At 39.6% G+C, this 23,416-nt stretch overlaps 2 protein-coding genes across 2 annotated transcripts in view; one reads left to right on the plus strand and one right to left on the minus strand.

Moving 5' to 3' along the window:
• LOC140752767 (uncharacterized) overlaps positions 1–23,416 on the plus strand; it is a 222,898-nt gene that overhangs the window by 83,783 nt on the left and 115,699 nt on the right. The window lies entirely within an intron of this gene.
• On the minus strand, positions 697–17,601 carry LOC140752727 (venom serine protease Bi-VSP-like). The gene is made up of 10 exons (XM_073087060.1): positions 17,443–17,601; positions 14,650–14,759; positions 13,935–14,060; positions 12,353–12,500; positions 11,599–11,747; positions 9,248–9,375; positions 7,753–7,902; positions 2,895–3,027; positions 2,104–2,238; positions 697–1,720 (listed from the first exon to the last, which is right to left on the minus strand). The coding sequence occupies exons 1-10, from the start codon at positions 17,510–17,512 to the stop codon at positions 1,475–1,477; spliced, it is 1,395 nt and encodes a 464-aa protein (XP_072943161.1). The 5' UTR covers positions 17,513–17,601; the 3' UTR covers positions 697–1,474.

The following is a 23,416-nucleotide window of genomic DNA, read 5'->3' on the forward strand; positions in this document are numbered from 1 at the left end:
TCTCCCTAAGGCGTTTTGTCTCGCCTCGAAAATAGTTAATCCTGAGGATGTTGATAAGGACAATGGTACAAAATTATTAAAATCGTGTATTGTCATCGGCTTTTGATAAATTTTTCAAAATTTTGAATTAAACTGAACGATCAAAGTGGATAGAAATCGGGTTCAAAGATTCCGTTACTGTTACGTACATACATACATACATACAACCCAAGCTAATAAAAGCGTGTTAATAAATGAAGCTGTGGACTTAGTAATAAATATTATTTATGTGTTACATCACGCGCCTAATTACGTTCTATGCGTAGACCTGTAGCATTACCATGAGTTGGCATAGAAACGCCACTATAGAAATGGTAAATAGAAAACTATTGTCATTTTGCTAGTGAATAACATAACTACTATCGTTACGGTATTTCTTGACAACGTCTGTCAAATTAATGACTCATGGGACCGAATTTGTATGGCAATAGATCATAATGACATTCGCTAGCGATTTGATTTCGATAGGTTTTTTACGTATCGAGTTACGTCACTACGGATTTTAGTTCTACGAGTAACCACCAGAGGCGCTGTACAATTTTTCATACATTTATTTTACGCAGTCGCTAGCGAGTAATACTTTTGTAAACTCATGGTAGTCCTACTGTGTCCAGTAGGTCATAGTTGGGAAAGTGGGCAAACAGGGAAATAAAAAAATACAATTAAAAACATGTTTTATTGAAAATACAGTTTACAAAATTTTTGTGCAAAATACTTAGACTGTATGAAGATTTTTTTATGATATACTTTGTAGAAACTAGTGTCTGCCATACACATTACAGTGTACCGGATAGGTCTACCTGTACCCTTACCATGAGTTTTTACGTTTTGACATGACTGTTTTGGTATTTGTTTACGTATTTGCCCATACAAATTCCAATCAGCGCCCCTAGCGGATTGTATCAGGACTATAGTATCAGTAACGTTACATTAAATGTCTAATAATCATAATGCGAAATTTTAGTTCCGATACTGTCCACGGGAGCGCTGTGTTAGCGAATTCGTAAACGTTGAACGTTTTCGAGCAAACGTAAAAACTCATACTAAGGTACTGTAAACAACTCCATATCTCTTCGCTACTGATACTACTTATAGTCACTTCTATCAAATATTTTACACAAGAGCATAGATTAGTAAAGATACTTCGTCGCCTTGAAATTGAATGAAGCCACAAACGGCTTATTAGTAAGTTATTTTTTTTAATTCTTGACAAATAAAAACATTTTTAGAGAAAATTTACGAATAAATAACTAATACTGCGTAATTTACATAATAATAAATAATTATTTCAAATATTTCAGGGACATTTTAGCACGGAGACGTGGCAAAACTTTTTTACGCAACTATTTCAATTCTCAAAACTGGGTACATTTTCTTGTTAGGAGTGAGTAATCTACTAATCTATGCACAAGAGAAATACTTATAAATAATTTGGTTAAGACCACTTTTGGTTTGAGGATAAGTCACTGTCTCCTCTCTTGGCCACTTTGTCCTTCACCTTGGCTAGTTCCTTAGGCCAGACGGTCTCGACAATCCAGTCGAGGTACGCCGATACCCTAGTGTAAGACCCCGGCAGGCCCTGCCCACACTGTGGACCCCATGAAACTACACCAGTCACGACATAGTTACAATCTAGATTCCTGTTCTCAATTACCGCCATGAGAGGTCCTCCGCTGTCACCCTGAAATCATAGATTAGATCAATGAGGGTAGAACACTTTGTCGTTCGACTCCGGCGGCACTACCGCCACACCTATTTCTACCTAATAACAGCAGTGTTAGGCGCTGCTGTGTTCCGGTTTGAAGGGTGTGGTAAGGGAGACAGGCTTTTCCGAGGCGCAGCTTAGTCCTCAGGGGTAGCGGCGCATCTGCGCCGACCTCAGGTAAGAATATTTAATCCTATCGGGGATTGATTACAGATGTCCATACGGCAGAAGCTTACCATCAGGTGGACTGCATGCTCGTCTGCTACTCCTATATTATAAAAAAAAGAGCCACAACTTCAGATCGGACTAGTTTGACGCGGACTATACATACGGGACACCCTGTATAGATAATCTCTCACCTGACAAGTGTCCGCCGCGAGTTTGCCTTTTCTCTGTTCTCCTTTCGCACAAATCATCGTGTCATTGATCCATTTAAATCCTTTTAAGACGAGTTGGCTCACACATAGGCTGGAGTGTACCTCATAGGCCGTTTCCTAAAAGTTTAATAAATAAACGCTTAAACGCTTTCTACACTCACTTCCACATTGTGAAGGTGGTGGAACCATTTGCGGTTCATCCAGCGGAACCACCGCCACACCTATTTCTGCCTAATAATAGCGTTAAGCTCTGCTATAGTCTGTACCCCTACCATGAGTTTTTACGTTTTGACAAATATGACTGTTTTGGTATTTGTTTACGTATTTGCCAATATAATTTGCAATCAGCGCCCCTAGCGGATTGTGTCAGAACTTGGAAGTAGTATGGTCCAATACGTAAACAAACACCAAAACAGTCATATTTGTCTAAACGTAAAACCTCCTGGTAAAGGTACTGGTTTGAAGGGCGTGGTAAGGGAGCCGTACTTTTCCGAGGCGTTCCATCTTAGTCCTAAGGGGTAGCAGCGCATTTGTAGCCGACCTCAGGTAGGAATATCTAATCCTGTCGGCGTTTATTACAGATGTCCATGGACGGCAGAAGCCACTTACCATCAGGTGGACTACATGCTCTTGCTCATCTACTCCTGTATTATAAAAAAGAGTCCGAGTTTTTAACCACTAGGCTATCACTGCTTTTTAATGTGATGATGATGATGATGATGATGATGATGACGATGACGATGACGATGACGATGATGATGATGACGAATTACCTTCTTTAATGTTTCGGACGTGTTACCCTTGTACTCCACGTGTCCCCATCCGGCAATCGTCCGCTGAGTCCGAGCGAAGCTAAGCCCGGGAACAGGCAGACAAATTGGGCGAATAAACTCCGAAAACCTTACCCTAGGATACAAAAATAATAGTTAAAAAAAAACAAAAAAACACGCTTTTATTGCTAATCGAACTAAAATAATATAACTATTATCATAGTTATATATATTTATATTATACAGTGAAACTTGGTTAAGTGGGACCTGGATAAGTGAGAAACCTCCATAACTGGAACTCATGCTGAGGTCCCAACACTTTGGCACTGAATTACCTCTGTTAGTGGGACGAGGTAAACCTCTATATCTGGGATTTGTTCTTTCGATTTATCATCATAGTTACCTCTATAACTGAGACAGCGAGTAAATTTTATATGCATAAACCTCTGTAACTGAGATAACATTGTTTGTTTACTCATTCTTATTCTACCCACAAATTCCACACGTAATTCCAAGTACGTAAGTACAAATTTTGAGCTTCAATTACCTTCAGTTTTAGTTTCGTTTTACTATCATACAGATGTTTATTTGAAAAATGTCAAAACGTCAAAACTGGATTTAAATCTGAGACACTGGGTAAGTGGAATACCTCTATAAGTGAAACGACATTGCAGGTCCCTTGATGTCTCACTTAACCAGGTTTCACTATATATATATACGGCAACACACACACGCACACGCACGCACTCTCACACACACACACGCACACAATAACCTGTGTGTAATTTAGTGACAGGTGTATGATTCATTTATAAAATGCAAATCCGTTATTGGCTTCAGTTCCATAAAGTAAGATAAGTACACTTGTGAAATGTAGTTGTGCATTTTATAAATAAATAAATAACAAATAAAAAAAAATGTGAGCCGTCACGGGACGCCTGGCAGATGTGAAACATCGACATTATGTTGTAAAAGTAATATGCAGAAAAGAACATATTGTGACAGGAACTAAATATGTCATAATCAATGACATTTTATACTTATAGACAGGTTATACCCGTACTAACTTGACCGAAAACTTGAGCGAAACTCCATTGATAGCACACATGCACGTTTTTTATTTTACTTACCTTTCACTACTTAGACAAATGTTCTCTAAGGGACAGAGCTATTAGAACAATGTGATAAAAAAAGACAACTAGTGTTTGACATTGCGTTTAAAGTGTACGCCAACGTAAATATTGACCATGGAATATAGTGACCAATGATTACTTCAGTCAAAACGGGACATCGATTTTTTTATGTCAACTACTTTTTATTTGAAAAAATATGGTTTAAAAAACTAAAAACACGTTATTATGATAAAATCAACTAAAAAGTAGAAAATAATTTTCAATCTAGGGATTATTTAAGGAACAGTAAATAGTATAATTGAGGAAAAAGTGTGGGGCGCTTTTCGAAAACTGATAAATGGAGCACCCCATGCTTTTTTCACAATTTTACTATTTATTGTTATTTAATTAGAAGTTACTTAATTAAACGTTACTAATAATTCAAGATGGCGGAAATTTGCTTTTAAAACATTGTTATTTTAAATTTATGGATTTTAATATTTAGTTATCATTACTGTTATTTGGGAAAACGGACCAATTTTGTGTTCCGAGGTTCTTTTCGGAGACAACGGGACGAAGCATCGAAAAAAGGGACTGTACCGTTCAAAACAGGACATATGGTCACTTATCCATTGATCCGCATGCTTGTCAAAGACAAAGAAATAATGGGACAGAAGGTAAAAAATATACAAAACTGTTGATATGTTTTAGTGCGCCGTTTACGTAGAAATTTTATAGTACATTTTAACTAAATAATTTATTATATAAATATATAATTTAAAAGTCTGATACAAAAGATGTAGATTTTATGGTTTATTCTATTTTATCTTTAAATAATGTAGGTATCTATACAGATCGATTGGTTTAAAATAGACAATTTAAAAATATAATCAATTTTTTATTCAAAATAGGTTCTTTATTCTTTTTTAATGTAATTGCATCTACCACCACTTCACAAGGTGTTTCGATATGGAGAAGAAGCGAAAAATTTCTGGCTATACAAAGATTGTTTATCAAGTTCAATAAAGACGTAGATAGGTTACGAACAAAACAACCGGCGCTTGTTAGTGGCACTCATCGGGAGAAATACACACTACTTTATAAATATTATATTTAAACAACACACTAATAAATAGTTAAGAGGAGCAAGTAGGACGGCATGTTCGCCTCTTAATGTGCGGGCGATAGGTGCGCCGGCGGCGGCATCCGCGGCGCGCGGCCAGTCGCCCCACTCCTCGACCACTTGGCCTACGGCGGTGGGCAGAGACGGACGCTAGCGATAATTTGTAACCGATCCCAATTAAACAGTTAAAATACAGTCCACTTCTTTCATTTCGAGCCCTATGCATATTAGGTTGTCCCTGTAGTTCCGGGACTAGAATAGGGCTACGGTATCCCCTGCCTGTCGTAAGAGGCGACTAAAAGGGGGCTTCCGGGGTTGCTGGCGGCAAGAGTGGGAGCTCGAACCGCCCGACCAGCGGCCCCGGGAAGGACGACGGTATGTGTGGTCGCATACCGTCGTACACACCAGATGGTGTGGCGAGCGTCAAGCTCGCCTGGGCGGAGCCCGACGGGGCAACGCGCTAAGAGGACTCCGGTTGTGTTCCTTTGGAGATCCCGAAGCCCTCTACGCAGCGCAGAGGACGGCCACCGAGGGGGTTTTAGTGCGGTAAAAATCCCACATAACCCGGCGTCGCTCCCACGTTGTCGGGTACCTTTTGAAGGTTTCCCCTTCGATAACAAAAAAAAAAGGCATATTAGGTGCTCTAACACGGCACGTCTAACTGAATATGCAAAAAAAGGATAAACATATAACTTTATGCGTGTCAATCATGATGACTATTCGTTAAAGATGAGTTTAAGTCTGATCCGTCTATATGAATTAATTGAATAGCTACCTATAATGTGCTTGGTATAGAGAGAATAAATTCGTATATGCATTAATTTAATATGGTATTAGTATTAAGGGAAAAATACGTAATTCAGTGCGTGTCTCTGCGTGAATGTTGCATGGAATGGAGAAGGGTGTTCAAGAGTGTTTTATGATTAACTACTAGTATGATTTTTGGATGCAGGCAAAATAAAAAATAAATTCTTTGGTTTTGTAAGATTTAATTATCATCGTCCATGGTATGTTCAGAGCAAGTCCGACTCTAATAATTTGGATGCGAATCGTCTTCCCTTCTTACCTTGCGAACAAAGTCCAACCACTTTAGTCGCCCTATTTCATTTAATGGGAACCTAAAACATACACAGAAATACAATCACTACACAGAAATAGTATTAGAAAAAATATCGACTTAAACATCAAATTAATAAATATAACTTTCAAATTAGTAAATGATTTGTGTAGTTTCTTACGATATATATACCAATAATGTACCTTCTGGACTATTTATTAATTTAATCTATGATACATGGATACGCACAATTCATAACGCTTCTCTTTTACACTTAGTAATATGCCCATCTTTTTATTCGCTCTATTATCTGTGACATATATTTACGCTAAATTTAATTTGAATTATTGAAAAATCAATAATAACTTCTTGAAATTGAAATACTTACGAATGATAAGTGATTCCACCACCTTGGGTGATTTTTCCGCTGTAGTTTGTGCAAAATATCATGACACAAGACGGCATTTTTAATCACTTTTCAACACAGAAACTTTGACATAGACACAACCATTCTGAGAGGCGCGCGGCCCGTGACTAAGTTGTCATAGGCCAATTAGCCCATGAATCATGTGCCAAATTTCGAACGTGTATGACTCATCTACGTCTTTATTAGTAGTATATCGATGGTCATAATGATAAAATAAAATATTACGATTTTTTTCCGATAACGATGACTAAATAATTGAATAAACATTTATTTTCATTAATCGAGTGGGAGAGAATCGCACAGTCGATTGCGCATGGCGACGCGTCGCCACACCGTACACACTACTGCATATAGACTGTATATATATACCATCGTATAGCGTGGCGACGTCGCCACGGCTTGCGTCGCCACGCCAGAAATCGGTTTTACGAGTACGTGCGGCTTTAGATGTTTCACATCAAAAACTAGAAAATACCTTAAGCTATTCAAATAATAATTCAATTCAGAGTAAAAATCTATGAGATAATAGACATGACGACCCGCGTGGCGGAGCGGTCACCATGCCGGTCTGACGCGCAGAGGGTCCCGGGTTCGATCCCCGGCCAGACAGATTTCTAAATGATGAATTTAGATTTCTGTTTCTGGGTCTGGGTGTCTGTGTATTTGTCTCTGTGTGTGTCCATAGCGCCCACGATACAGGGAATCCTAGTGGGGCTGTGAGTGTAGAAAGCGATTTAGTTATTTTTAGTTTAGTTATAAACCGCAGTAAAATCTCGGTATCGGCTCGATGACTTTGGCGGTGGACAAACGGCGTAAGGGTACTGATGAGGACTTAGCTGGAATGCCACGGAAAAGTATATCTCCCTTACATCTCCCGTCTAATCGGACAATAGCGCTTAACACTGCTGTTATTACAGCAACACAGAAGATTTTACCACCTTCAGTGAACACTTTGTGGTTCGACTCCGGCGACACCACCGCCACACCTATTATAACAGCAGTGTAGCGCTGCTGTGTTCTGATTTGAAGTGTGGTAAGAGACATACTTATCCGAGGCGTTTCAACTTAGCCCTCAGGCGTAGCGGCGCTGTCGCCAATCTCAGATTGGACTCTAATCTTACCTGGGGTCGACGAATACTTACTGTCTGTCCAATTCTATAAGTGCGATATCATCATGTTTATCAACTGAGGTGTAAAATTTATGAGGAATCAATCGTATTACATTGAATAATTCGCCATTACTAAGATCAGTTTTGTTCAATGTACCAAGCAATGCATATTTCAGGCGACCACTGAAACAAAAAATATATAATGAATATTAGGGTCGGTACATATGTAACGGAAAATGCGTCGCGTATTATCGGTCGCGTTTATTCGTTTACATTAGGCTCGGTATAGGCCGCGAGGTCTAAGCTGAGCTGTGCATTTGTGTGAGTGAACACACAAGTAGAGTCAGACAAAAAAACTTTCAAAAATAGTCTTTATCAAATTTAGTTAGGTACCTACATAGATGAAGAGGTATTCTAGTTAAAAAAATATAGTTACAAAATGTATCAACAATATGCAATGAAATTAATTAAATAAACTTTGTAGTATTTAAACCCATAATTTTGTTATATTTTTACAATTACGAGAAATTTTCCGCGAAAGTGTACATACAATGAGAGCTAAGTCTGTGATTTGAAAATTGTACAATGCATAAAAATGGTCGATATAACTACTACAAAGTTTATTTTCCTTATTTTTTAATTTTTAGTCTGACTTCACATTTTTTCGTTTCATTTTTAGTTAATTAAAAAAATATTTGTTTTATTTTAAATTACATTTCAACATTTTTTTTGATATTTTAAATTATTCGCCACATTCACGTTTATTTATATTGGATGTCATTTTACTAAAAAATCGAACACGAAAACAAAACCAAAATCGGCCTCGTAACTCCTTTCAGCATTTTTCGCTAATCCTTATAGTTTCGGATTTGGCCCTGAAGGCCCGTTTGAAAAATTCACCCTGTATATAAAAACGAATGTTTATCTGTATGTCCTTTATAAAAGCGTAAACAATGCATTTGATCATGTGATGATCTTCAGCAAAGTTGTGGTGCATGAGCCCACGAAGGTACGACAAATTTTCGACGGATGGCGCCACTGTCACACCAATGACGGTACAAATTTTCAGTTATATGTACGTAATGTAATTTTTTTAGGCGTGCGAAGCCGCGGGCACTATTAGGCCTTACTAATATTATAAATCTAAAAGTAACTCTGTCTGTCTGTCTGGTTGTCTCTTATTCACGCCTAAACCACTGAACCGATTTTAATGAAATTTTGTACAAAGATAGTCTGAGACCCGAGAAAGGACATAGGATAGTTTTTATCCCGGAAATCCCAGGGGAACTAGGGATGGCGATCTAAGGTCGATTAATGGGAGAATCGTTCTTTTGGACCCAAAACATCAATTATTTTAATCGATATTAGTAAAGATTGAGTCGTAAACTATGAATTTGATCAAGTGATGATCTTTGGCAAAGTTGAAGGTACGAATTTTTAGTTTTATGTATGTTAGTATGTTATATTATTTTCTTTTTTAACGCGGGCGAAGCCGCGGGCAAAAACTAGTTATATATAAAACACTTACTGAACATTTGTAGCGAGCACATGCCCAGCAGTCAGAATAAACTTATCACTGATGAGGGAACCTCCTCCTATCCACGCGATGTCCACCTCCGGCGTCTCAGGGTCACCGTTGGTGCAGCCCAGGACCGCCTGAAGCATACAAGTATATCATCAGCATCATTTTTTGTTGACGAAGGGAAAACCTTCAAAAGGTACCCGGTGCCGTGGGAGCGACACGGGATTGTGTGAGATTCTTATCGCACTAAAACCCACCGGTGGCCGTTCTCGGCGCTGCGTAACATACTCCGGGATATTCAAAGGAACGCAAACGGAGTTCTTTTAGCGCGTTGCCCTTCGAGCTCCACCCAGGTGAGCATGACACTCGCCACACCGTCTGTTGTACACGACGGTATGCGACCACACATACCGCCGTCCATCCCGGCGTCGCTGGCCGGGCAGTTCGAGCTCCCACTCTTGCCGCCCGAAACCCCGGAAGCCCCCTTTTAATCACCTCTTACGACAGGCAAGGGATACCGTAGCCCTATTCTGGTCCCGGAACTACAGGGACTATCACAATATCATCAGCATCTAAACCCCACATTTTAATTCGAAGGTGCCTTTCTCTATCTGATAACAGCAGTGTTAAGCGCTACTATGTTCTAGTTTGAAGGGTTTATTAAGGGAGACATACTTTTCCGAGGCATTTCAGCTTAGTCCGCAGAGGTAGCTTCACATCTGTGGCCAACCCGAAGTAGGAATCTAATCTTGTCTGGGGTTGATTACAGATGTCCATAAGCAGTAGCCACTTACCATCAGGTAGATTACATGCTTGTTACTCCTATATTATATAAATAAAACTGCCTATTACAGATTAAAAGGTAAAGCGAATAGGCAGTAATAGCCTAGTGGTTAAGAAACTCGGCCTCTCGATCGAGGGGTCCGAGTTTCAAATCCCAGGCACGATTTGACACCTGATTTTTCAAAGTTATTTTCGTATTAGAAATTAATTATCACTTGCTAAACGGTGAAGGAAAACATCGTGAGGAAACCTGCATATCTGAGAGATTTATTAAAAAAAAATCTCATGAAGAAAAGGGGTTCGAAGGTAAGTCTACCAATACGCACTTATCCAGCGCGGTGGACTACGGCCTAATCCTTCTCATTGTGAGAGGAGACCCGTGCCCAGCAGTGGGGCAGCAATGGGTTGATGATGATGACGATGAGATAAAGCAAAAAAAGTTGAAAAATGTTTGGTCCTGAACAACTTTTTTCGCTAGCTGCACCCCTGAACAGCTCGAAGATCGATTTTTGGTGAATCGATTCTTTGGGCGTCGAGTTTTTGGGAATTAATTTATCACACTTCGATTCGAATCGATTCAAGAGTACATAGTTTTCGGAAAGAATCCCTATACGGAACTAACACAATAATTCGCCAAGTACGAGTCAAACTCGCGCATGGAGGCTTCCGTACCATCAAATGTTCATTATTTCTTACTTATTTTTATTACATAGTTATATGACACAACAATAGATGGCGTTGGGGTGATGATGAATGATACGTAAACAACGTATAATAAAATTAAAATAACTATATTAAAATATGTTTTATGGTTCTTATTTGTATTTATTATAATACCACTTATAGTAAGTAAACGGATTGTAAAAATTTCAACCGTTTTCCTAGTACGGTTTAGCAGTTAGATCAAATAATGCTGAAAAATACCGGTTTGTTGTATGGGGTCTCCATAATATTCATCCTTTAATATTCAACTTTATTTTATTTTTAGTATTTGTTGTTATAGCGCTCAACGTTATGTTTCCTCTGTACAAATTTCATGTGTCTATCTATTACGGTTCCGGTGATATAGACCCTTTTTTTTGTTGACGAGGGGTAAACCTTCAAAAGGTACCCGACGCCATGGGAGTGACGCCGGGTTATGTGGGATTTTTACCGCACTAAAACTCCCCCGGTGGTCGTCCTCAGCGTTTGGTGGAGAACTCCGGGATCTCCAAAGGAACACAACCGGAGTCCTCCTAACGCGATGCCCTTTTATCGGGCTCTGCCCTGAGGGGAGCAATTTACGCTCCTCTCACATCCCCTGGTGATTACAGCGATATGCGACCATACAAACCGCTGTCCTTCCCGGGGTCGCTTGCTAGACGGTGCGAGCTCCCACTCTTGCCGCCCGCAACCCCGGAAGCCCCTTTTAGTCACCTCTTACGACAGGCAGGGGATACCGTAGCCTTATTCTGGTCCCGGTACTACAGGGACAACCGGTGATATAGCCCTGAGACAGACTTAGTAACAGGGTTCCGTTTTTAACCTTTGGGTACGGAACCCTAAAAAGCAAGATTTTCAAAGAATATACATACCATATGAGGGAACTCGGCCATGGCGGCCGGGATGTCTTCCCCAGTTATCCTGGGAACATATTGGGGAACATGACACACTCTCGACCTATAGTACTTCCCATTTTTATCCTGGAGACACATTTCCACGAATCTTCGGTTTTCCGCACATTCTGGGAAGGAAATAAGCTGTTTTAACATCAAAAGTGGAATTTTATTAAAAAAATACAAAAATAGTATAAAATCTGTTTATTAACAATTCCTATTTGGGGTTGATTACAGATGTCCATGGGCGGCAGTAGCCACTTACAATCAGGTGGACTGCATGTTCATCTGCTACTAAAAACAACTAAAACGGTGTATGAGGATCCCTTTTTAATACGGTTTTATTAGCTTGGATTGTATGTATGTATGTATGTAACGGAATCTTTGAGCTCAATTTTCACCGATTTCCATAACTCTGATTAATTTTAAACTTTGCACACGTATTAAGGACCGATGACAATGCAATACTTTGATAACAGTTTCCCATTATCCTTATTAGATGAATTAATTCCCCAATTTATGAATTTGTCACAGACACTTAAAAAATGGAAGATATTAACTTTTTTAAATTCTTAATATTTGTTGTTAAGGCGGCCTCTGATATACATTCTCTATAAAAATCACGTATCTATCTATTACAGTAGAAATAGAGAATTGTGACAGACAGACTTGACAGAGGCTTAGTAATAAGATTTCGATTTACCCTTTGGGTAGGGAAAAAAATATGTCTTACTTTTCCACGCAACTTCATGAGCTGGACTCAGGTTCTCTGGGACATCGACTTTAGAAAGTTGTGGACATTGCAAGGGCTCAGGGGGTTGCGGGCGGTTCAAGCTCTTCGGACAACAATTCATGGGTAGGTTACCATCGTAGCGACATTCCTGAAAAGATAAATTTACGTTACTCTTTTTGATGTGAAACATCTATAGCCGCACATAAAACCGATTTCTGGCGTGGCGGTATAGCGTCGCCACGCTATACGATGGTATATATATACAGTCTATATGCAGTAGTGTGTACGGTGTGGCGACGCGTCGCCATGCGCAAAAATCGTAATATTTTATTTTATCATTATGACATATTTAGTTCCTATCACAATATGTTCTTTTCTGCATATTACTTTTACAAAATAATGTCGATGTTTCACATCTGCCAGGCGTCCCGTGACGGCTCACATTGTTTTTTTTATATTTAGGCTTAACGATTAAGCAGACGTGCTACCTGTTGGAAAGTAGTCAACGTCGCCTATGAAAATTTGCAACAGCATTTCTTTTTTTCTCGAGGGGGAAACCTTCAAAAGGTACCCGGTGCCGTGGGAGCGACACGGGATTATGTGGGACTTTTACCGCACTAAAACCCCGCGGTGGCCGTCCTCGGCGTTGGGTAGCGTACTCCGGGAACCTCAAAGGAACGCGGCCGGAGTCCTCTCAGCGCACTGCCCCATCGGGCTCCGCCCAGGTGAGTTTGTATCACCACACTGTCTGGTGTATACGACAGAATGCGAGCACACATACCGCCGTCCTTCCCGGGGTCGCTGGCCGGGCGGTTCGAGCTCCCACTCTTGCCGTCGAACCCCGAAAGCTCCTTTTAGTCGCCTCTTACGACAGGCAGGGGATATCGTAGCCCTATTCTGGTCCCGGAACTACAGGGACAGTGGACATTTGCAACACCAGAGGAGTCGTCAGCATTGCCGGCTTTGAATGAGAGCTTTTTTGCACCGTTTTTGCAGAGCCCCATGTCATGATCTCTTTAATGTGACCCATTAGACACAGGTCGATACATTCGTCAGAATATTTTCTTTTTTTTACAATATAGGGATAGCAGACGAGCATACAGTCCACCTGATGATACGCCACTGCCGCCCATGGACATCTGTAATCAAGCCCAGATAGGATTAAACATTGCTACCTGAGGTCGGCCACAGATGCGCCGCTAACCCTGAGGACTAAGCTAGAACGCCTCAGAAAAGTATGTCTTCCTTATTCTTCAAACCAGAACACAGCAGCGTTTAACACTACTGTTAATAGGCAGATATAGGTGTGGCGGTGGTGTCGCCGGAGTTAGCTTAGTCCTCAGGGGTAGCGGCGCATCTGTGGCCGACCTCAGGTAGGCATATCTAATCTTATCTGAGGTTGATTACAGATGTCCATGGGCGGCAGCAGCCACTTACCATCAAGTGGACTGCATGCTCGTCTGCTACCCTTATATTATAAAAAAATACCTTTCAGCGTTACAATACTGTTGTAAGGCCAAAATAGATGTCGTGGTGGTGCCTTCGTTTACCGAGAAGGTTCTTCAATCATCAAGATTCTTACCATATCATCGTTCCTTATAACTCCTTCTCCAGCCCCCATGAAAAATCTGCTCAAGACACCAGTTTCGTGTAAAAGATTATCCTCTGGACAACACACGATTTGTGTAAGATGGTCGTAAGAACATGTCTGAAAAAGTTTTTGAGATTATTCATATTTAAGCAGAATCAATTATTATTTAAAAATCTAATAAATTATTATTAAGCACTGCTGTTATTAGGCCGTTAGTGCCGGTGCTTCCGGAGTTTAAACACAAAGCGTTCTTTAAATTTTTTTTTAGTTACAATCTGCGTTGATTTTTAATTTGTTGGCAATATTTTCCATAGACTCAAAATTGTGGTATTGTATTTATGTCAGTACCCTTACCATGAGGTTTTACGTTTTGACAAATATGACTGTTTTGGTATTTGTTTACGTATTTACTCATACAATTTCCAATCAGCGCCCCTAGCGGATTTTATAACAACTACAGTGTCAATAACGTAACATTAAATGTCTAAATTGACAAAATGGCGCTTTATGTTTTGTCTCTCTTTTTTGCGAACATGTGAGGCAGACAAAAACACTGAAGCACTTATTGTTACGTTTACTCAGTCTACTGAAGCAAACGGACCAGAATAATGTATTGAGTAAACGTAACGTAAAATAGTGGGATGTTTCGAAAACTCATGGTAAGGGTACAGGTACAAAAATGTTAAATTTTAATTTGAAATATTACCGGAGCATGCTTGTGGTCCTTATATTGTCTTTTCTGTGCATATTCGCAAGTGTGTATAATTTTGCAAGTACCCAGTAATCCTTTTTCATTGTCGAACTCACAAACGTCTCCTGTAAAGTGAAAATAAAAAAGTATATACAATCTTATACATAAAATTCTCGTGTCACAGTATTAGTCACCGTACTCCTCCGAAACGGCTTTATCGATTTTCAACAAATTTTATATGCATATTCAGCAGACCTACTGAATATATGCATATTGCATATATGCATATGAATCGGCTACTATCTATTTTTCATACCCCTAAGTGATAAGGCTTGTTCACCCTTAACATGTTATTATTTATATGGCAACACAACGTTTGCCGGGTCAGCAAATAATATAAACAGCAAATAATTAAATATAGATTTTTAGTAGTACTCATTATCATCAACCCATTACTGTCCTACTGGGTACGGGTCTCTCAGAATGAGGATTAGGCCATAGTCCACCGCGCTGGACCAGTGCGAATTGGTAGACTTCACATACCATTGAAAACTTTTTTTTTTTAATTTCTAAGCAAGTTAAGCAAGTGATAATACGCACATATTTGAAAAATCACGGGTGCGCCTGGAATTTTAATCTCTGACCCTTCGATCGAGAGTCAGTCAGTCAGCTGGGACGTCATACCCTCCGAGTCTCTCATATGCTAAGGCAATGTTACCATAAGGGCGGTGGGCATGGAATTTCGGGTCTCGAGGGTACCCTCTTTGCTCGGGCAGATTCTCAGGTGGTAAATACCCCCGGATTATTGATATTAAAAATAAAAAAATATATATCATCCCAGTGATGAGAGGGTGATTCGGTACTTATGCGTCGTTACCGAGCGGACGGTCGGCCTCCTGATGGTCGGAGGTCGCCAGTCCAGGGAGTTGCCGCGGGAGCAAATTCGATCGAGAGGCCGAGTTTCTTAACCCCTAGGCTATTGCTGCTTTTAGTTTTAGTAATCATCATCAACAACCCATTACTGTCCAACTACCGGGCACGGGTCTCCTCTCAGAATGAGAAGGATTAGGCCATAGTCTACCGCGCTGGCCAAGTGCGTATTGGTAGACTTCACATACCTTTGAGTTTTTTTTTTATATAAATCTCTCAGGTATGCAGGTTTCCTCACGATGTTTTCCTTCACCGTTTAGCAAGTGATAATTAATTTCTAAAACGCACATTACTTTGAAAAATCAGAGGTGCGAGAGCGTGCCTGGGATTTGAACCTCGGACCCCTCGATCGAGAGGCCGAGTTTTTTTAACCGCTAGGCTATCACTGCTCTTAGTTTCAGTAAGGCTTGACGATATTTATTTACATGTTTATCCTTATGGGCAATATGACTTAAGTAATAATAAGCGACGGTAGTTTAAAGTTCACGAACATTGTAAATGATTTTCCTTGAACGTTAGATAAATGATGCATTAATCATGTCCCTGCCCTGTGACATACGGACAGACAGCGGAAGCTTAGTGTTCCATTTTTATCTTTTGCGCACAAAACCCTAAAAACGGTGAATACTCGTAACTTTTTTTTTTATAATATAGGAGTAGCAGACGAGCATGCAGTCCACCTGATGGTAAGTGGCTACTGCCGCCCATGGAAATTTGTAATCAACCCCAGGTAGGATTAGATCCTACCTGAGGTCGGCCACAGATGCACCGCTACCCTTGAGGACTAAGCTGGAACGCCTCGGAAAAGTCTGTCTCCCTTACTACACCCTTCAAACCGGAACACAGCAGCGCCTAACACTGCTGTTATTAGTTAGAAATAGGTGTGGCGGTGGTGCCGCCAGAGTCGAACCGCAAAGGGTTCTACCACCTTTAATATTCTTCCCAAACACACGTTATTAATATTCTTCCCAAAGACAATAACTTGTTATGGAAACTCGTTTAAGGAAACAAATCGTAAGAAATATAAATATTGATAAACAAGGAAAAACGGCCACTCACACATAATTATATTGCACTAGCTGACCCGGCAAACGTTGTGTTGCCATATAAATAAAAAGATTGTTAAGGGTGAACAACCCTTATCACTTACGGGTTTGAAAAATAGATAGAATATTTGAAACTGCGATGGTAGCGAAGTCTGTCGAATCCAATGTGAAACATTCCAAAATGAACTTACGAATTAAAAATTAAATAAAAAAACCTTTTCCCACGGACTAAATTGTGAATCTAAACCATTCTCAAGTCCCCTTGAACACACACAACAAATTTCATCAAAATCAGTCCAGTCGTTTAGGTGGAGTTCAGTGACATACACACGCACATAAGAAATATATATATAAAGATTGCACACACACTATTAAAGCGATTGTAGTAGCACGCTTGCTTCTGAACTGCAATCTCGTTAGCTTGCACTTCATCTGACGGTAAGCTATACGGCAGAACTTCTGTAATTACCGGACATCTGTAACCAACTCCACATAGGGTTCCGAACCTGAAGGACCCGCTAACCCTGGGGACTAAGCTGGAATACCTCGTTAAATGTCTCTCTTAACCAGAACAGCGGCCCTTAAAGGTGTGGCGATGGAGAACGGGGCAACGCGCTAAGAGGACTCCGGTCGCGTTCCTTTGGAGATCCCGGAGTCCGCTACGCAGCGCCGAGGACGGCCACCGGGGGGTTTTAGTGCGGTAAGAATCCCACATAACCCTGCGTCGCTCCCACTTCACCGGGTATTTTTTGAAGGTTTCGTAAACAAAAAAAGGTGTGACGATGGCGCCGGAGTTGACCTTCATTTAATACCTAACTGCCCTAACACTTACCTTCATCAAACTGCGCGTTGACACACCAAAAAATACATATTAATAACACAATTTTCTTTATAAAAGACATCTTAAAAACAAAACAAGTGGTATTTATTGTTTATAAAACAAGTTACGCATATCATGGTCGCCCACAAACTGGACGATACAACTTCTGAGCTCAGACGAGTAGTCGGTTGCAGCCCAACTCTATAATAGGTCTTTTTAATAACACCTAATGATAACATAATTATGACATCAGCGGACTAAGGTCGGAGGCCCGGTGTGGAAAGTATTTTTTTTTATTTTGTGTTATTTGTCTATATACTATAGGAGTAGCAGACGAGCATGCAGTCCACCTGATGGTGAATGGCTACTGCCGCCCATGGACATCTGTAATCAAACCCAGATAGGATTAGATATCCTACCTGAGGTCGGACATACAGGCGCCGCTACCCCTGAGGATTAAGCTGGAACGCCCCCGAAAACTATGTCTCCCTTACCACACCCTTCAAAACGGAGCACAGCAGCACCTAACACTGCTGTTATTAGGCAGAAATAGGTGTGGCGGTGGTGCCGCCGGAGTCGAACCACATAGGGTTCTACCCCCTTCAAATGCAGGCCTCCTAGCGTAAAAAGTTGATTTGATTTTACAAAATGACAAATGTGTCATTTAATTATTCGGTGACCTTTTTTGTCGCTGACTGATACATTTAATTTTTTTTTTGGTTCTGACGATTTTTTAGCAACTGGTTTAAATTATTTTTAACTTTTTAGTTATTTTTTATTAACAACTAATAAAAGCTTGATTTAAAAAAAGATTTTTTTCTTTTGATTTTTATTTATCTGAGACTGCCACATTCATTACATAAAACATAAAATTTACGAATTTTGTAAAAACTTTGGGCGTTTTACAAATTTATATATTTAGTAATTGACTACAACATACATACGTAATGTAAATTAATTATATATTCTGTCTCTGTCTTGTTATTATATGTAGGATTTATGTAAAACTAGCCAATTCTCGCAACTTTGCCTGCGCAGTGCAATGATTTCTTTTTATCGCGTGCTACTTAGTAAAATAATATATTTTTTATTTTATAGTAATGAACACCTTTCGATTTTTTTCATTTAACCCTTTTATTGGATATTCATATTACGTTGGTGCATAAAAAAATAGGTCCAGTATCTTGAGGTTTTCATCATCATCATCAACCCATTACCGTCCCACTGCTGGGCACGGGTCTCCTCTCAGAATGAGAAGGATAAGGCCATAGTCCACCGCGCTGGACAAGTGCGTATTGGTAGAATTCATACATCTTTGAAAACTTTTTGTTTAGATCTCTCAGGTATGCACGTTTCCTCACGATGTTTTCCTTCACCGTTTAAGCAAGTGATAATTTATTTACTTGTTGAGGTATTTCATGCAAAATTTCAGCTCAGTGGGTTACGTCTTGGTTGATTAAGTTGCAAGATAATATCCTCATTGTCCCTGTAGTCCCGGGACCAGAATAGGGCTACGGTATCCCCTGCCTGTCGTAAGAGGCGACTAAAAGGGGGCTTCCGGGGTTGCGGACGGCAAGAGTGGGAGCCCGAACCGCCCGGCCAGCAACCCCGGGATGGACGACGGTATGTGTGGTCGCATACCGTCGTGAACACCAGATGGTATGGTGAGTTTCAAGCTCACCTGGGCGGAGCCCGACGGGGCAACGCGCCAAGTGGACTCCGGTTGCGTTCCGTTGGAGATCCCGGAGTCCTCTACGCAGCGCCGAGGACGGCCACCGGGGGGGTTTTAGTCCGGTAAGAATCCCACATAACCCCGTGCCGCTCCCACGGCATAGGGTACCTTTTGAAGGTTTCCCCCTCGTCAAAAAAAAAAAAAGATAATATCCTCATATAGTTACAAAAGAAACATATATGATACGAGCTTTTGCCCGGGGCTTCGCTCGCGTTACGAAGTAATTTTTTCATCCCCTATTTTATCCCCTTGGGGGTAGAATTGATCAAAATCCTTTCTTAGCGGATGTCTACGTCATAACTACCTGCATGCCAAATTTCAGCCCGATCCGTCCAGTGGTTTGGCTGTGCGTTGATAGATCATTATGTCAGTCAGTCACCTTTGAGTTATATATATTTAGATTTTGTTTATTTAAATCTCTTATCTTATATTCATACTAATGCCTGCAAAATATTACATTAATTATGTTATTATTCTAATATTGAAGTTGTACACTAGTAGGGAGTTATCTTTTAGCGTTTTATTTTAGTTATTTTTAACGTTTTGAAGGTGGTAGAACCCTTTGTGGTTCGACTCCGGGGTCACCATCACGCCTATTTCTACCTAGTAACAGTAGTGTTAAGTGCTGCTGTGTTCTGGTTTGAAGGGTGTGACATACTTGTCCGGGGCATTCCAGCTTAGTCCTCGAGGGTAGCAACGCATCTGTGGCCGAACTTAAGTAGGATTCTAATCTTATTTGAGGTTGATTACAGATGTCCATGGGCGGCAGTGGCCACTTACCATCAGGGGGCCTACCACCGTCTTTTAAAAACTATCATAGTTCAGGAAAGTTTTTTTCAATATTGCATCAACATTATTTTGTTTCGTACCACGACCTCCTTAAAACAGTATTGTTTTATTCCTGCTGAGTGATGAACAACTAATACCCTTATTCATTTTTCGCTTATCCATTGTATAAAACCAACCAATTGTCATATTTTGCTTAAAAATTTAAATTTCCTGCAAAAAGAGAACGAATAATTTCGACAGACATAATACAAAACTGCTTATTTTAATATTATAAAAACAATCTTACTTTAACGAGGTCGTGGTACGAAATTTTAATGTATGATTAAAATAATATTGTTTTAAGAGATGGTAGTACCCCCCAGGAGGACTGTATGCTCGTTTGATACTCATATATTAAAGAAATGTACACATACTAACAAATTGTTCAATAGTATATGTAAAGCATAAATTTATACTGTGTTATTTTTTTTCAAAAACTTATTTGAAGATTTTGATTGTGTAAATTGAACTTTTTGTAATGCAGAATTATATTTGACTATTCAATAACAAGATAACATTTTCGCCAAGTACGAGTCGAACTCGCACATGGAGGCTTCCGTACCACCAAATGTTCATTATATTTTACTTATTTTTATTCATTTTATTTAAATGAAATTAAAATTAAAATAACTACATTAACATAATTATGTTTTATTTTTATTTGTATTTATTATAATAGCAGTTATAGTATTAAGTAGATTGTATAAATTTCAACCGTCTTCCTGGTACGGTTTAACAGTTAGATCTAAAAATGCCGAAATATATAATAATATTTAATGTATGGAGACCACTAATATTTAACTTTATTTTATTTTTAGTATTTGTTATTATAGCGGCCATCGTGATGCATCCTCTGTAAAAAAAATCAAGTGTCTATCTATTACGGTTCCGGAGATAGAGCTCTGTGACTGTCGGACAGACGGACAGACAGCGAGGTCTTAGTACCTAATAGGGTTCCGTTTTTATCCTTGGGGTACGGAACCCTAAAAATGTTTTTTATAATATAGTAGTAGCAGACGAGCATGCAGTCCACCTGATTGTTAGTGGCTAGTGCCGTTTGGACATCTGTAATCAACCCCAGATAAGATAAGAGTCTTATCTGAGGTCGGCGACAGATGCGCCGCTACTTTTAGGACTAAGCTGGAACGCTGAAAAGTATAACTCCCTTATCACACATTATAATATGTATAATAAGTATAGGGAAAACCAGTTGATCAATTCTTATGTGAATACGTACCTGAATAAGGAAAATTCAATGTTTAATTGGATACTAGGAGTGAATATGGTGATAAGTCGAGCTACATATACAAACATGTTTATATATATTTCTATATATACTTTTATATAAAACTAGCTGACCCGGCAAACGTTGTTGCCATATAAATAAAAAAATGTTAATGGTGAACAACCCTTATCACTTAGGGGTATGAAAAACAGATGTAGCCGATTCTCAGACCTACTGAATATGCATATAAAATGCACGCTTCACAGCACGACCCTCTCCCATCCTTTCAACGTGGTCGAGCCAGCGGAGTATGTCTTTTTTTATAATATAAGAGTAGCAGACGAGCATGCAGTCCACCTGATGGTAAGTGGCTACTGCCGCCCATGGACATCTGTAATCAACCCCAGATAGGATTAGATATTCCTACCTGAGGTCGGCCACAGATGCGCCGCTACCCTGAGCACTAAGCTGGAACGCCTCGGAAAAGTCTGTCTCCCTTCAAACCGGAACACAGCAGCGCCTAACACTGCTGTTATAACAGAAATAGGTGTGGCGGTGGTGCCGCCGGAGTCGAACCACAAAGGGTTCTACCACCTTCAAAATACACACACACAGTAATAAATGCAGTTACGGTAAATTTTGTGATCATTTATCCTGTTTATTATTCCATATAGCGATATTAAGTCCCCTGAGGTCATGTTGACGTATATTATCAGTTATAAAAATAAAAATTAAAACAAACTTTATCTTAACGCTACAGTAGAGGTTGCGGGTTTTACTTCTCTCGTCATCTCACAAGATAAAAGTTTAAAAGAGTAATGTATATTTAAAGAAAATTCGCCAAGTACGAGTCAAACTAGCACATGAAGGCTCCGTACCACCATTTCCATATTTTATTACTTATTTCCATTAATTTTATTACTTTCAACAATACTTAGTTATATAAAACAACGCCATCTAGTCAAGCCTAAAGAACTACCGATACATACGTCATCTGTCACTATTTTCTGACAATGTATCTATCATTATATGGAATTGATGACATTTACAAAAGGGAATAATAATTATTCAAAAATAAACAAACCCACGGAGTTTCTTAGAGGTCGCGTTTCGATCCTATAGTCGTTTAAGCACAATATTGTAACTGACAATTTGTAAGTACCGCCGTTGGCCTATACAAATAAATATATTTAATTTAATTTCATTTCATTTCATTTCTAGTTGGAGTGGTGATGAACGATACGTAATCGTATCCGACCAAGGCAACTAGACGAATCCGTGGAATACGGCCTCCCTCCTCGAGTACCACCCCATGCCCCGATCACATCCTAGTACTGTTCGCAGCTACACCCTCTGACAAGTCACAAATAATTTCTGGATTATATTTTTTGTTTAATGCTGTTAATGTTATCAATGTTTCTTTGTTATTTAGTATGTTATATATTGGCCTTAATCACCATAGTTAGAAATTCGCCTTAAACAAAATTACTAGAAAGACATCCGATCCTGCACCGCCGCCGTGCCGTGGGAACGCTGACTCCGCACCACCGCTCCGTTTCCATCGTACAGTCCCGAACGTGGGAATTCACTCTGGGCGCTAACATTGCCCCAGCAAGTCACTTAGGATAGTTAGTTTTAATTTAGGTTAGATTTAATCCAAAACATGTAATATTCTGTTTTGATTAAATATACATAAGTAATTCGGTCTTTCTGTATCCTGGCTGCTGCATCCCGACGCATTATATAACTAGTACGGTATTTATTGTTAAGTTTTGATTGTGCCGTGTGCTATGACAGCATCAAATGGGGAAAAATAAGTCTAATCAAAGCGGAGAGGGGACAATGATATTGCGAGTTTTACGTTTTAGAATATTTTTTGTACTCATTAGTTTTCGTAACAGACATTAAAGTATAAACTATTAGACATAAATTATTAAAATTTACATTTCATAGGTATAAATCGACATTTCATAACAAGTTATTATTTTTTGCCAGCGGTACGCACAGTGACGTCACGTTTGACATTCGTCTAGTTGGCTTGGTCAAGTAGTGTTTTATTTTTCTTATTTCTATTTATTATAATAGCAGTTATGGTATTAAATAGATTGTAAACATTTGACGACCCGCGTGGTGGAGCGGTGACCATACCGGTCTGACGCGCGAAGGGTTCCGGGTTCGATCCCCGGCCAGACAGATATCTA

This window comes from Epargyreus clarus, unplaced genomic scaffold (assembly GCF_041222505.1).
Source record: "Epargyreus clarus isolate Ecla_fem2 unplaced genomic scaffold, WU_Ecla_fem_2.2 ptg000025l, whole genome shotgun sequence".
Taxonomy (NCBI): Eukaryota; Metazoa; Arthropoda; class Insecta; order Lepidoptera; family Hesperiidae; genus Epargyreus; species Epargyreus clarus.

What these genes read in the sequence shown, in the direction of transcription:
- LOC140752727 (XM_073087060.1), bottom strand. Translation starts at nt 17,512, where the DNA reads ATGTCTTTTATAAAGAAAATTGTGTTATTAATATGTATTTTTTGGTGT. An exon ending in AGGACCACAAGCATGCTCCG is followed by an intron (nt 14,061 to 14,649) that starts GTAATATTTCAA and finishes AAACTTTTTCAG; the next exon opens with ACATGTTCTTACGACCATCT. An exon ending in TCGCGGCGGACACTTGTCAG is followed by an intron (nt 1,721 to 2,103) that starts GTGAGAGATTAT and finishes CTATGATTTCAG; the next exon opens with GGTGACAGCGGAGGACCTCT.